The sequence below is a fragment of the Equus przewalskii genome, chromosome 16 (genome assembly GCF_037783145.1).
Source record: "Equus przewalskii isolate Varuska chromosome 16, EquPr2, whole genome shotgun sequence".
NCBI classification, from domain to species: domain Eukaryota; kingdom Metazoa; phylum Chordata; class Mammalia; order Perissodactyla; family Equidae; genus Equus; species Equus przewalskii.
The window spans coordinates 8,805,883-8,819,686 of record NC_091846.1 but is presented as its reverse complement, the minus strand read 5'-3'; the positions used below and the strand labels follow the sequence as shown (position 1 = coordinate 8,819,686).

Genomic DNA, 13,804 nt, shown 5'->3' with positions numbered 1-13,804 from the left:
GTGGCAGTAGCCCCATGCTGGGGCACAGGGCTTGGCAAGTGGCTGCAGTGTGGATGCATTTCAGCCCCTACTCAGAGGGGCACCCCAATGCAGGGTACAACATACTCCACCATCCATGGTGACCCTGCCTAGCCTGCGCCTGGCACATACTAGGCATTCAATAAATACTTGTTGAATGAATGAATGGACTGAGATTAAGGAGACCTAAGTTTTTCTTCTTGGTATTTGCAGGCGTCCTAGCTCTAGCCAAGATCTTTGACCACGTCTCGGTTTACTGCTCTCTAAAATGTGGTAGATAGGCCACAGTCATTAAGATCAGGACCACCTCTGAAGTACTATGACTCTGTGCCTGCTGCGTACAAGGTGCTCAGAACCTTTTAAGTGAGTGAATCATGCTCCATAACTGGGCAGTACCTTGGCTTGGTGTGGTATAATAATAATTTATCGGTCTTTGTCCCTGGAGTTCCTAAAGCCTTAGGAATTTCCTGAGTGTCATCTGTTATCCGTAGTGAGCCCCTTTCCTTCACACCTGAGTTTATGCTAACAAGGACCCCTAGATAGCCTCAGGATGGGGCTGGAAAGTCCAGGTGGTTAAAAGGGTGGGATTTTCAGCTCCACTCACCAACCTCCAGGGAGAGGGGAAGCTGGAGTTTGGGTTATAAAAACTCTTGAATAAGGAGACTCAGAGAGCTTCCAGGTTGGTGATACCTCAAGGTGCTGGGGGAGTGGCTCATCCTGAGAGGGCACGGAAGCTCCAAATACCTTGCCCTATGCATCTCGTTCATCTGGCTATTCCTGAGTTGCATCCTTTATAATAAACTGGCAAATGTAAGTAAAGTGTTTTCTAGAGCTCTGTGAGTCATTCTAGCAGATTATCAAACCTAGGGAGGGGGCTGTGGGAACCAGTTGGTCAGAAGTACAGATGGCACCTGGGACTTATGACTGGGATCTGAAGTGGGGGCAATCTCATGGGACTGGCCTTTAACCTGTAAGGTCTGTGCTAACTCTGGAAAGTTAGTGTTAGAATTGAATTGTTGGATACCCAGAAGGTACAGAGAATTGGTTATTAGTGTGGAAAAATCTCCCACACATCTGATGTTGGAAGTGGCATCAGAAAACATCACTCATTAGGAGATGTTCTCAAAGTTTACTTGTAAATCAATTGCCAGAAATCCCTACTTAAGAACTATCATAATCAGGGGTTCTCAGTCAGTGTGGGATAATATATATTAAAATCTATGGTAAAGGGCATTATTCAAACCTCACACCTTCTAGAAGATTCTGTTGTAGCTCCACCAGAGAAGTCACAAATGGGAATGTATTGTAATTGTGAAACGTGACAGCAAACACACCAGGGGATTACTTTCTGCTGTTGGTCCTCGAAAGCCCATCTAACCCGGAAGGGAGCTGACACAGGACTGACAGCCCAGCCCGACAGGCAAAGGTGCAGGAAGGAGGAAGTAGGAAGGAGGATATTCCTCCCCATTTGAGGGAGCCAGGTGACCCTGTGTGTAAATTCAAAGCAGGTGGAACATGTCTTGTGCATCTTCCCTTTCTGCCCACTGGGGCTTCTTGCCCTAGGCCCCTCCTGCTTCCCAGAGCCTCAACTATGGGAGCCTCCCCCACCCTGAGGCCTAGCCAAAATGACCTACTGCCCCTCCTTTGTCCTGACCCAAATCAAAATCCCCACTCCTTCAACGTAGTTCACTGACTCTCAAACTGAACTTAACACACATCTGGGGAATTAAAATAATGCCGAGGCCTCGCCCTCAAATATTTTGATTCTGTTGCCCTAGGGTAGGCCCTGGGAATCAGGATTTTAAAAAGCATTCCAGGTGATTCTAATATGCACCATGGCTGGGAACCACAGCTATAGCTAATTCAGGCTAGATGCTAGAAGCCTTTGTTTGAATTTATTCACACCAAGGGTGTAGACAACTGATGAGTACTTATGAGCAGATATTGGCAGGATTTAGGGCAGCATTTTAATAGATATGAAAAAGTTTAAGCAGGAATTTTTAGATTTGAGGGACCAGCCAGCTCTGTTCTGGGATCTGCAATAAGTGCCCCTGAACTATTCTGACTTCTTACAGCTTCTTCCCTTCCTCCATGTCTGAATTCACCACCTTTAGAAATTCCACATCCTCCTACAGTGCCCCCACGGTCCCCTCCTCCAGTGGCCCCCGTCAGACTCAGCTGACAAGGGGTCTAAATAAGGGTAGGGCTGGTGGTAAGGACACAGGATTGACCATCTCTCTATATGATCCCTTGTAAGTCAGGTTTGCATGCTGAATTCTCCATTCCCTTCAAGGGAATACACTGCAGGTCAAGACACTAGAATTTATGGACTTTACAGTTAATGGTTGATCCACATTCCCCTGTCTTTCTTCTCTCACAAACGCAGTCTCTTCAGTGGTTCAGGTACTTCCTGTTCAAGTGTCCGCTGGGGCTGAATGCCGGGCTGAATGGCCCCAGTGGTGGGGCTGCCAAGGCCTTCCACCTGCCCCCACACCCCCCAGCCTTTTCAGTTGGCAGCTGACTTCTGGTTCTATTCTTAGCACTAATGCAGTCATCAAATAAGACAAATATAAAAACCCAGAGTAATCCTTGTGTGGTTCCTGCTGCATTCAGAAGCTTCGGGAAAGAACAGGAAAGCAGCAGTGGATTTGGCACACCCTACCCAGCTGGGTCAGGACGAACACCCCTGGATCCAAAGCTTGCCCACGGCGGGTGCAGATGTCTCCCTGGGAAGGAATTCAGCCTAGAGTGGAAGATTTTGTCCTCTATCTTCAGATTCAAGGTGCTGCATGCTCAACAGTTATGAGAGTCACCTTTACAGACCGCTCTCTCACCGTCTTCTTCAATCTACTTTCCTTTTTATGAAGGGGAACCTGAGGGCCAGAGAGATCAGCCACCTCACCCTACCTGAACCCGGGTCATCTGCCTCCAAAGCCCACGCTCACAACCACTAAGCTTCAGAACCATCTAAGAACTCATCCATTTCATGGGGAAACGCATGCCCTGTGGACCCTGGCTTCCCAGGAGCTTTCTTCACAAACTCTGCCATTGTCGCTCCTGGCAGGACTCTCAGAAAAACCCACATCTCAGGGGCCGACCCGGTGGCGCAGCGGTTAAGTTCGCAAGTTCTGCTTCTCGGCGGCCCAGGGTTCACCGGTTCAGATGCCTGGTGCGGACATGGCACCACTTGGCAAAAGCCATACTGTGGTGGGCATCCCATGTATAAAGTAGGGGAAGGTGGGCATGGATGTTAGCTCAGGGCCAGTCTTCCTCAGCAAAAAGAGGAGATTGGCAGTAGTTACCTCAGGGCTAATCTTCCTCAAATAAAAAAAAAAAAACCAAAAAACCCCACATCTGGGTTCACCCATGGGCTCCTCCTCAGGGGCGGGTCAAATGTAGGAGCCCCTGTGGCTGTGGCACGGTCTTGCTGCTCCGATCACACACAGGTGAGGCTAGGAAGTGGGGATTGCTATTTACTGCTTTCCCACAGGGGCCTTAGAGGGGAGAAGGGGCCACTGCTGATCTGTCTCAATGACAAGGAAGTCACAAAACTCACAGTGAAGAGAAAAAAATTTTAAGGTAAAAAACAATAAAACAAAAGAGTGGGGGAAGCTGTGTCTGGAAATCACTACCGTGTCCACTGCACACCCTGCGGCCTGTGTTCCCTGGGAAAGTCTGGCCTTCAGGCTGGACGCCTACTTGCATGGCTGGCCTGGGGGGAAGGCGTGGTGTCACCCGCTGAGGATGGCGGGGACCATTCAATCCCTTTGCTCATGGAAAAAGCCACACCTGCACATGGTGGGCTGCCCCCAGGACCACACTGGATAGAGGAGAAATGCCCGACGTAGAGAAGAGAGGCCAAGGGGAATAGGTCGCATTTATTTCACCTTTGCTGACTGATTCCTGGGAAAACAGAATAAGAGATCCTCAAGAGAGAAATGGGGTCAAGAAATTGGAAGATGGCAAACACTTGGTCTAATCTTTGGCCTAGAGTGAAAGCCCACCTCTTATGACATCCCCAGGGTCTGGGGATCATCCTACCATTTGTAAGGTCTCTTATGGTTCAGACCGAACTATGCCATCCTATCCACCAAAGAATGGGAGTTTCAACACGAACCCTAGCATTTTTAAGCCATGCAGATTTGTGATTTTGACCTTGTTCTATATCACGGAGTATTTCGTGGGAGGGTATACGGTGGCAGGAAGCCATGGAATACCTGCATCCTACAGAAAGCGCCTCATGTTATCCACCAATGCTGAGCTGCTTCTCTGGAGCTCTGCCTGCCCAGGGGCTGCCTAGATGGAGAGGTGCTCGTAACAGCACGCAACGCAGATGGATGTATGTGTTGCTATCTGGGAAGAGCGGAGTCAAGGCCTGATTAGCTCCACTGTGAACTGTTACAAAGCTGGCTTTATAATAACAGAGACGTAAAAATTATGGCTCCCTGCAAGGCTACAACAACCCACCCCTGTGCTGGGTAAGATGCTTCATTCACCTGGGCAGGTTTGCTCAGGCTTATTATACGAGGCATAATTGCTCTTGTTACACATTCACAGGTATCAGGAAAAGACATTCTTTATGTTCCTCATTTTCAATGCCCTACTTACCAACTTCATCCCTGATGTTTGCAAGTTCGATTGACAGCTCTTTTTCTTTCACAAGGGCACTTTCATTCTGAAAAAACAAAATGGATACCGAGAGTCCCCTAGTTTTATGCTAGATAAGCACTTTCACATGTTTAATTAATGAATCATATTAAGCAAATATTTATAAGTCTAGCCCTTAAGGAGATAATTTTCTCATTATACAAGCATATAAAAACTTACAAAGCCAAGTCTGACTCATTCATTTGTATCACATTCAAATCGCAAGGCTTGCAATATAAGATTAATAATACCCGTGGCTGTGCTTTTCTCTCTATGGCACTCATATATATTGTCCTACAATACTTCTTTGCATGTCTGTGTCCTACCCATTAATCTACTGTTATATATTATTATACATTTTTAATTATTATCACTATTACGAGATTTTTGACCATGAATACGTCCATACCATATTTCTCTGAGGGGCAAACGCTTATTTTACCAACTGTCTCCTTAAACTTACCCTTTTGTCCATACACAGTCAGCTACCTAATGAATAATGAGCAGAAACTTAACACCAAACATTTCTCTTTGTAATAACATCAACACCCAAACTTAAAGTTTCCAAGTTTTTCGTTCCACTCTCTGCATCAACAGAAGGAGAAAGAGGAAAACTCACACTTGAAGTATTATTTATTGCAAAGAATGGCATCTGTAGCTAAACAACTGCTATGCTGTTTTCAAATCAAATACCTTCTATGACAAAATAGAGAATTAGTTGAAGATGTTCTGAATTTGTAATCTGGGTTATTGAGTCACCATAAATATTTACATCTGTTATGATTTTATTACTGCTAATAATAAGGAAAGATGTGTTCTATAAATTCTCGAGTAGAAATACCAAAAATATAGACCTTCAAAGAAAGTCTCTGGCATTCTGTAGAATGTACTCCCAAACATTTCCAGAGAGGGAATTTTGGCTAAAATGTGTACCAAATATCCAGCATGAATATCACCAGGGCCTCGTGAATGGTCTTTCTTTATTAACCTCCTTTGACCTGGACTTCAGCATCTCCAAAGAAACTGTGCCAAATGCGAACAGGCAGTTGTCACAATCTTGTTTCTGTGTCTGCTGTGTTCAGACCCAAGTAACATGTGTGCTACTTTGGGTTGATGGGAGGGTCTCAGGTTATCCAAAGGGCATTTGCTAAGCAATGTCATAATTTCAAAATGCCAAAATAAAATTCTGTTTGCATAACAAACTGAGAGCTGTTTTAGTTACAAGCATCAACACTTATTAGCTCACGGTTCTCTTAAGAACAATGTAGCAATAATATATCCTTTGAGGGACAGTGGTCCCCCATCTCATTCATGAAGCTCTCTCCTTCCATCCCAGCCCATAGCATCCTTCCCTTCCCTGAAGTTGACAGCTAGCAATCACACCTGAGAGTGCATATTTTCCTAATCATTAAGCGATGCTGCCTCTATGCCATGCCCAGCGCACAGGGTTGTCCTGAGGGGGAAAGGAATTAACATACGTGAAGTAGTTAGAATGGTGCCTGGCACTTAGCAAGCCCTACACAAGCATTAGTTGTTACCGTAACTCCGGTGTTTCTTTTTATTTTATTTGTAACTGGATAACATCCTACATTATACATTATACAGTGTATGGTCTGTAGATAATAAGTGCTTTTCCACACTAAGTATCTAAATGTGGTTAGAATTGGCATGTCAGTCTTATGCTCTGGTTTTTTTTGTTTGTTTGTTTTTAATGCACCTTCCTGGCTCTTCCCTGGTTTACTCTAAATTGAAAGACCAGGAAGCCCAGAGCAGGGAAAGTGTTCCCATCAGACTGACCACAGGGATTAGGTACTTGTCTAACAGCAGCATAATATGACTGGCTGACATTCAACTTCTTACAAGTTAAGAAAATTTGGTATTCTAGAGAGGGCAAATTTCAGTATTTACCCTGACATAATCTTAAACAAGTGAAAAAGCTGTTTCTACTATCAAGAATCAGTTTGAACACTCGTGTATCCTCAATTCCTAAGCACAGCCAGAGAATGGAAATACTGCACTTATCAGTCCAGAAATAGCATTAGTGAAGTATTCACTCTGAGTGCTGAGAGCTGCAAAGACTTAGACGAGGTTAGGCAGTCAACAAGCAGAACTTAAGAAAAACAACCAAGGAACTCTAACTGCTAACCCAAGTCAACCTTTCCCACAGCTCCCGGCAGCGGCACCCTGGACTGCAGCCCTGGGCAGATGTTAACAGTGCCTGTGGAGGGATCCATCGAATCACACCAAGTCACGCTACACTTTCCAGCGACAGGAGAATCAGACATTTTGGGAAGGTGTGGCTTGAAGGTCCAGTGAGGAGGACGGGTCTCCGCTGGAGACAGTGCTGATTACGGTCGAGACTGTGACCAAGACCTTCACTAACACTCACTTTGGTGAAAAGCTAATGCTGATATCTGTGGCCAGGCCTGCCCCAGCTATCTTTGCTTTAGGAGAAATATAAGTGAGAGTGAAAGAAGGGAAAAGGAGCCGATGGGAAGAGAGAGGAGACGGAAGGGGATTAAATAGGAAGGAAACAAGTGAGGTTAGAGACCCTGCACCTCTCCACTTGGGAAGCAGAGAGGAGAAGACTGAAGAAGATGGCCCCATCCCACCGTCTTCCCAACCTTCTGTGAGCACGGGCTATAAAACCAACCAGTTTCAAACCACTGTGATGAAACGGCTTACAAGGAAGGGTCAGCTGCCAATGAGAAGCAGCAAACCTAAAGGCTAAAATGTAGAGCAAAGTGACGAAACTGTGGAAAGGTCTGGTTAGTTACCACACCAGTATTAACACTAATCCTTACCAAACACTTTCTGCATGCCAGGCATAGCACAAGGTAAGCCCTTTATCTCATTTACTCCTTCCAATACTGTCAGCTGGGTCCTAGATTTTATTTCCCTTTTTGGAGGACGAAACTGGGGCTCTACGGCTAAGCAGCGGCCCACACACAACCGGCCAGGAAATGGCAAAGGCAGGAGTTTTAACCCAGAGTCCACACTCTTTATCAAACACTAACACGCTGAGATCCTCCCCTCCTACCCATGCTTACATGAGCCCAACGTCAAGATCCATATTGTGCTGGTCCTCGCATGGCATCTGAGTACTTATTACTATGAAGCTCTTCATGTCTAACCGGAAGACTTCATGTCTTCAGTGTCAGCTCCTAATCACTCTGTTTCAATGAAGAAGTTCCCTGGCTGCATTCCCACCCCACCCTAAGGCCTGAACTCCTTGTATCTGTCCTTGGTGTGAATTTGTTGGTTGCATGTTGGTACATTTCCAGTATGGCCTACGTGAGGCTGCACGTTCTGATAGGGTAGCTATTTATTGGCTTTCCTAACCCTTTCTGGTGGCCTCTGAATACATTCCTGCTGAAGATGCTGGCACAACTCAGCTTGGCTTGCTCGCTAAGGTCAGCCTGTGCAGTTTAGCGACAGCCCTTCTTCCTTAAGTGCTTGTTTTTGAAATGATATCATCTCTTCTAATTTATGAATTCTCTGCATCAATTAAGTTACTTTTTGTTTTCTGCAAGCCAAACCAGAATGACGTAGTGCTGCCCTGCACTGGAATGAGCCAACAGCCATGACTGCAGCAACACTGCTCCTTAAGCAAGAGGTGAACGTAAAGGGAACTTCCACCCTCTACTCCTTGCCTCAAAAAGTTATCCCTCCTCCTTCGTGGCTCAACAGATTCCAGCAGCCATCTTGCAAGGACCCTACATCCAGAAGTAAGGCTGCCCCAAAGACTCCCTTTGAAAGGATCCTGTCCACCATTCCCCTTCGCTCCCCAGCCTACGCCAGGTCCAGGGCGATGACACAGTGGGATGGGTGAAATATGAGCGAGGCCTCGTCTGCTGGCCCAGAGTGAGATCAGTCCTTCCCTACATGGGGAATGAGTGGAAAATTCCTAACTGGTGCCAAGCACATGCGCTCCTGCTTTCACTCCAAAGGGCTAAGAATAGAACTCGGTATTAACCATCCAAACTATCCCAGTGATACAGTCCAGAAATCGTGAAGTCTAAGGCCATTCCTCTAAAATTACTGTTTACTCTAGGACAGGCTTAACTGGACATGGACACTTGGAGAACATTCTTCGAAGCCCCATTCCCGCAGCTGCATCTTCTTAGCTACCTCTTTTATTTGGTCAGGTACCTCTCCTTTGCACTCTGAGTTCTCTCTCTCTCTTCAGCGTGGTACACTGCATTCACAGACGGAATCCAAGATGAGCTATTCCCATGACACCTCCAACTCTCCCCCTTCACCTCTAGCCCTAAACATACCGCTGTACGTCCACCACAGTGGAGCCTACACTTCTTCTTGGACATGGCTCTCCACGCTAGGGCACTCACAAAGTCTTGGAGAATGCTGCCTTTAATCTTTCCTGGCTACAAAAGCCTGGCAAAGCATACAGCCTGCTAACCATTCCATTAACTTCAAGCAACTGGACGTGTGGCCAAGCCCCAAGCAAGCCTGCCACACTCTGTTATTTTGACATGCTTGGTCAATGGGAGCTATCTGTTCAGGTGGTTGATGCTATCCCAGTGAACTCGTGGTAAAAGGAAGTGAAAACATCTCTCCTTATTAGCATCACCCTGTGATTCTGCACTTGGGCAACAGCCACGTAAGCCCTTCCTTGAATTAGAAACCAATGAGAGAGCCTGTTTATTATTAAAACTGAATGTTGGGTGAATCTGAAGTGCTTTCATCCAAACTAATCCAGAAATAGGAAATTTATACAAAGCAACACATATTTACCGAGTTCCTACTATGTGCGAGGCAGACGTGCTGAGCAGGGTATTTCTGACTTCAAGGAGCTTAAGAGTCTCCCAGAGAGTCAATAAATGAATAAGCAAATTACAAAACAATGTGACATAACTCAACCGGGCAGGGCTGGCTGGGAGACTTCCTGAGCCCAGAGGATGAACAAGCAGGAGGATACGAAGGGAGCACCCATGCACAGGCCAGGAGAACTGGTGATACAAAACAGCATCTGGGGCTCTTTCTGGGACCCCTGTCACCCCCAGCAGATGGGCCCTTCTCTTCTCCTAGCCAAGTTTTCTTTCTCTCGTCTGTGATCTTCCCTGAAAGAATTCTTGATGGGCTACAATAGGTACTGATGACAATTTCATAGAATTCACTGTACTTCCAGTATTTTTACCAGTGCCCTCTTCCCCACCTGATTTTTCAAAAGAGGCATATAAATGTAAATTCAAAAAAATATATATGTAAGCCCAAAGACTCCCAACTAATCTCTCCTATCTTTTTAGCCTGCCCTGAAATCAGTGCAGATCAGGAAAATTCAACCATGTGAGCAGGGCGGCTTGCCCCCAGGCTAACAAAAGAACCACAACAGGGAGTTAAATGAGAAATCTATAGAATTCTGGCATTTGAGGAAACATCCAGATAATTTTTACTGTGAATTTTTGAAAACCAAAGTGACATATATACACACAAAATTACAAAGAGGTTAAGGAATTTTTCCTTCTTCGAGAAACAATATTGCTTTTCACCCAGGGCTCCATGAGTTCAGGTTAGAATTTAATTCTGCGTGGTGGAACTTTGTCTTAATAGGGAAATGTTTTCTTTTGTATTTCAAAACGACCAGCCACAAGGTGATATCAACAGAACATGTAGGTCTTCGGTGTTGTTTTCATACCATCTTTTGTGAATATTGCATTCATTTTCAATATTAATATTGTGAAGATTGGCCAGATTCATAATATAGCTCTGTGGAAAATTCCTTTGGGAGGTAGGCTGACCTTTTGTTTTTCATTTCAGTTATTATAGCTTTAAGGCAGCACTGATGCCATGCTTTGACTTAATCAATAAGTATTATTTCTTTCACGTATAATTAACACAGGCAACTGTATTTTTGTATCTGCTTTTCTACTCTGAAATGAAATTTAATATAGACTGGTCAAAGGGGAAGTATCATTCACATTTAATATTCTTAAATACATGTCAGTATCTACTTGTGTGGAAAATGGACAAAGCCATATCTTGTTTTAAAAGAAATCAGAAGGATTAAACTTAAAGGTGCTTCATTCCAGACGTGGCCCTTGTGCATGCTGGGAAGAGCCAGTGGTTGCAAAACATTGAGCTTACCTAAGAGGCTGTAGTTAATGAGGGATTTTCATACCATACCTGGATGACTAGTGAACAATTAGAAAGGACAGGGACTTACGGGGCCCAAGGAGGAGTGTGAATCCAAAGAAGTAATGCTGGGAAATTCTGGATCTCGGAGAAGCAAAGGAAAGGAAAACTAGCCAGTACCATCATTTTTGATCCAAGTTTCTTGACCTTTCTGGATGCTGCCTTTCTCTAATCACCTTCTCAAATGTATTACTGTCCAATTACACACCAATACCTGGGAGGAACAGTGAGGTGCCTTCTCCCAACTCCTGCCCCTACCAAGAATTTAGAGAAAAGGTAAGTAAGATTAGCTTCCAAGATTATAATCAGCACATAAAAGGTTAGGGTAGAGATATGCAAACTAACCCTAAAGGGACAGGACAGGACTGAAACCAGCAAGACAAGGCCAGTTGCAGTAAAGGGAGAAAGTAAAGGGAGCTGAGAAGAGGCGGCCACCAGGGCAGGAACAATTGCACAGCCTTCCCAAGTATATTTCAGGCTAGACGGGTGACAGCTCATGGACACCCGGGCTCTGAGGCCGCTGAATGCCTGAATATCAACTTGCTGACTCAGAGTCCAGTCTCATCAAAGCTTATGAAGCTAGACTTTTGACTCTAAAAAGAAATAACATGTCCATCAGCCTTGTCATCATTCTTTCGCTTGTCAGTTACATTTCTTATTGTTAAAAAAAAAAAGCTGGCATTCTAGTTTATACACCTAGTTTGTTTCTCTTAATAACTCAATGTTCCTAAGAACGATCAACTCTGGAAGGTTAGGGGTATGGAGTTTCTGTACACAGAGCTGGCAGCTTGATCCTGAACCAGGCTGAGTCCACAGGTGAATGGATTCTTTGGGATCCATCCAAGGTGCCAGCGGCCTTCCTGGGTCAGATTTTTCCTTTGAAAATACCTGTGGAATGAGTTTTTCTATGGATTGCCTCCCTGTTCAAAATTCCACAATGGATTCCTACTTCTTATTAACTCAAGTTGAAAACCTGGGTCTGGCTTTCAGCCTGGGAAGTATTTACCCACACTCCCTACGTCCTCAGATTTCCCACTTCGTTTACTCTCATCTTTCATCAAACTGGGCTAAAACCCCTTTACTCATGCATTCCTTCCTTAGAATTCCATTCCTTCTCCTTACTGGTTCATTAAAACTCCACCCCATTCCTCAAAGTGCAAACCCTGATCGATTTTTTCCAAGAAACCTTGCCTATGATTCCAACACTGATTTCTCCTTTCACTAGATTCCAGGTATGCTCATTACCACGTAACTTTCACTTAACTATACTCCAGTCTTGTACTAATGTTTTAATCCTCTGTAAGTGTTATTGTTGCCTATCTCACTTGTAATTTCTCTGGAAAAGATAGAAGTACAACCAAACGAACAACTGGTAAACTCCATAGGGCCGGCTGTGCCTTTTAAGAATTCTTTGATAGTCGCCATAACTGAGCACAGAGTAAACCAGCAACAAATATTGTCAATGAACTGGTATTTTACAAGTTGAAAATACATAAGCACAACCAGCTTTTAAAAACCATTTGTTCATTTAGTACATTTTAATTCACTTTATACTCTAGCCAAGATTCTATAGTTTCTCCCAATAAAGTGATGCTAAAGAAGCATCTTCATATTTATATTTCTTAGCCTCATCTCTGAAACTGATTACTTAAAAAGTACCTTTAATTGTCCCATCATTCTTTTCAGAACATCTTTAGCTGCACTATGATCAAACTGTTAAAAAATTTTTTATTTTTCAAAATTAAGTTTTTTATTTGGTATCCATATAAAGTTCTGAGGAAATTTTTTTTTAAGGTTTATTAAGCTGGGCAAATGTAACCAGAAACAACTTCGTCAACAATTTTATTAGGCTTCTGTCAATGCTGATGCCGGGATTGTTAGCGCTGATCAACAGACTGAAGGACTTTATGGTGGGAGTTAAAGGAGTACTGACTCCCGAAGTTGGAGTGGACTCCCACCATGCTCCTAGTCTACAACGCCTGCCCAATAGGTAACTAGGGGATAAACAAATGATTTTGGCATACTGCCTGTGAAGTTATCCTGAAAAGCTGGCAACTAAATAAAACGAGGACTTTTTAAATTAAAGAAAAATCTTCATTCCTAAAATGAGCACCTTTGAACATTTTACAAAACCTCCAATGGGAATGCTATTCTAAAATAGTGGAAATGTGGGTGTAAACACAGTGAGAGAGTTGACAGATGCAGTGTAAGTTTTTAAGTTCCTCGGTAAAGAATAATTTGTCTAAGATTGAAGTTTCAAAGCTAAAACATTTGAAAGTTACTTAAACATCATACTGCTAACGAGATGAAGTAACATTCAATTATCTTCCAAAGTCTCTAAATTAAAGAATGACACAGGGATAATTATTTTCATGAACTTGACTTGAAAAAAAAAAGGAGGACATATCACTTTAAAATCATATTTTCTCAAAAATGTCCTGCCCATTACTGCTTCTATTTTTAAAACTTTCGCACCAGGGCTTAGGAAGATGAACATTACAACAGCACTGCACATGTAGCAAAACCTTCCCTTTTATCATAACTGTTGTTACAAAGCTTCAACACCTTTTTGCAACTACTTCTCTGGAAAAAGGGCTTACTCACGTCAATGTTGGATTACAGACAACTGAGTGCAAATGTTTTACATTTTTATTTGTTAAAAGCACACAAATATGTACATAAATATTTTAGTTCATACTCATGGTAGCAAAAGTCAAACCCACTGAAATAGTTATTTCTATTGGGACAAAAGTACCAGGTGACTTTTAAGACATCAGTTTAATTTTCCTAGGTGGTATGTAACCCTACTTGAGGTCAAAGTGCATAAACAGAACTGATAACTAAGATGTTCCCAGCTGACCTCCTTGTAATGAGTTTTATAGTAAGCCATATATTTTCCTTCACTTGGTCACATACTATACTTCAAGCTATCTATGCAGCTGATACCCACATGTGTAAAAAGAGGCAATTTCAACTCCTTGCTAAA

At 43.6% G+C, this 13,804-nt stretch overlaps 1 protein-coding gene across 14 annotated transcripts in view; it reads right to left on the bottom strand.

The window, feature by feature from the left end:
- MTUS2 (microtubule associated scaffold protein 2) overlaps positions 1-13,804 on the bottom strand; it is a 559,616-nt gene that overhangs the window by 48,892 nt on the left and 496,920 nt on the right. For all 14 annotated transcript variants that reach the window (XM_070577881.1, XM_070577872.1, XM_070577884.1 and 11 more), the window contains one exon: positions 4,627-4,693. In XM_070577881.1, coding sequence (XP_070433982.1) covers positions 4,627-4,693 — 67 coding nt within the window. The remainder of the gene's footprint in view (positions 1-4,626; positions 4,694-13,804) is intronic.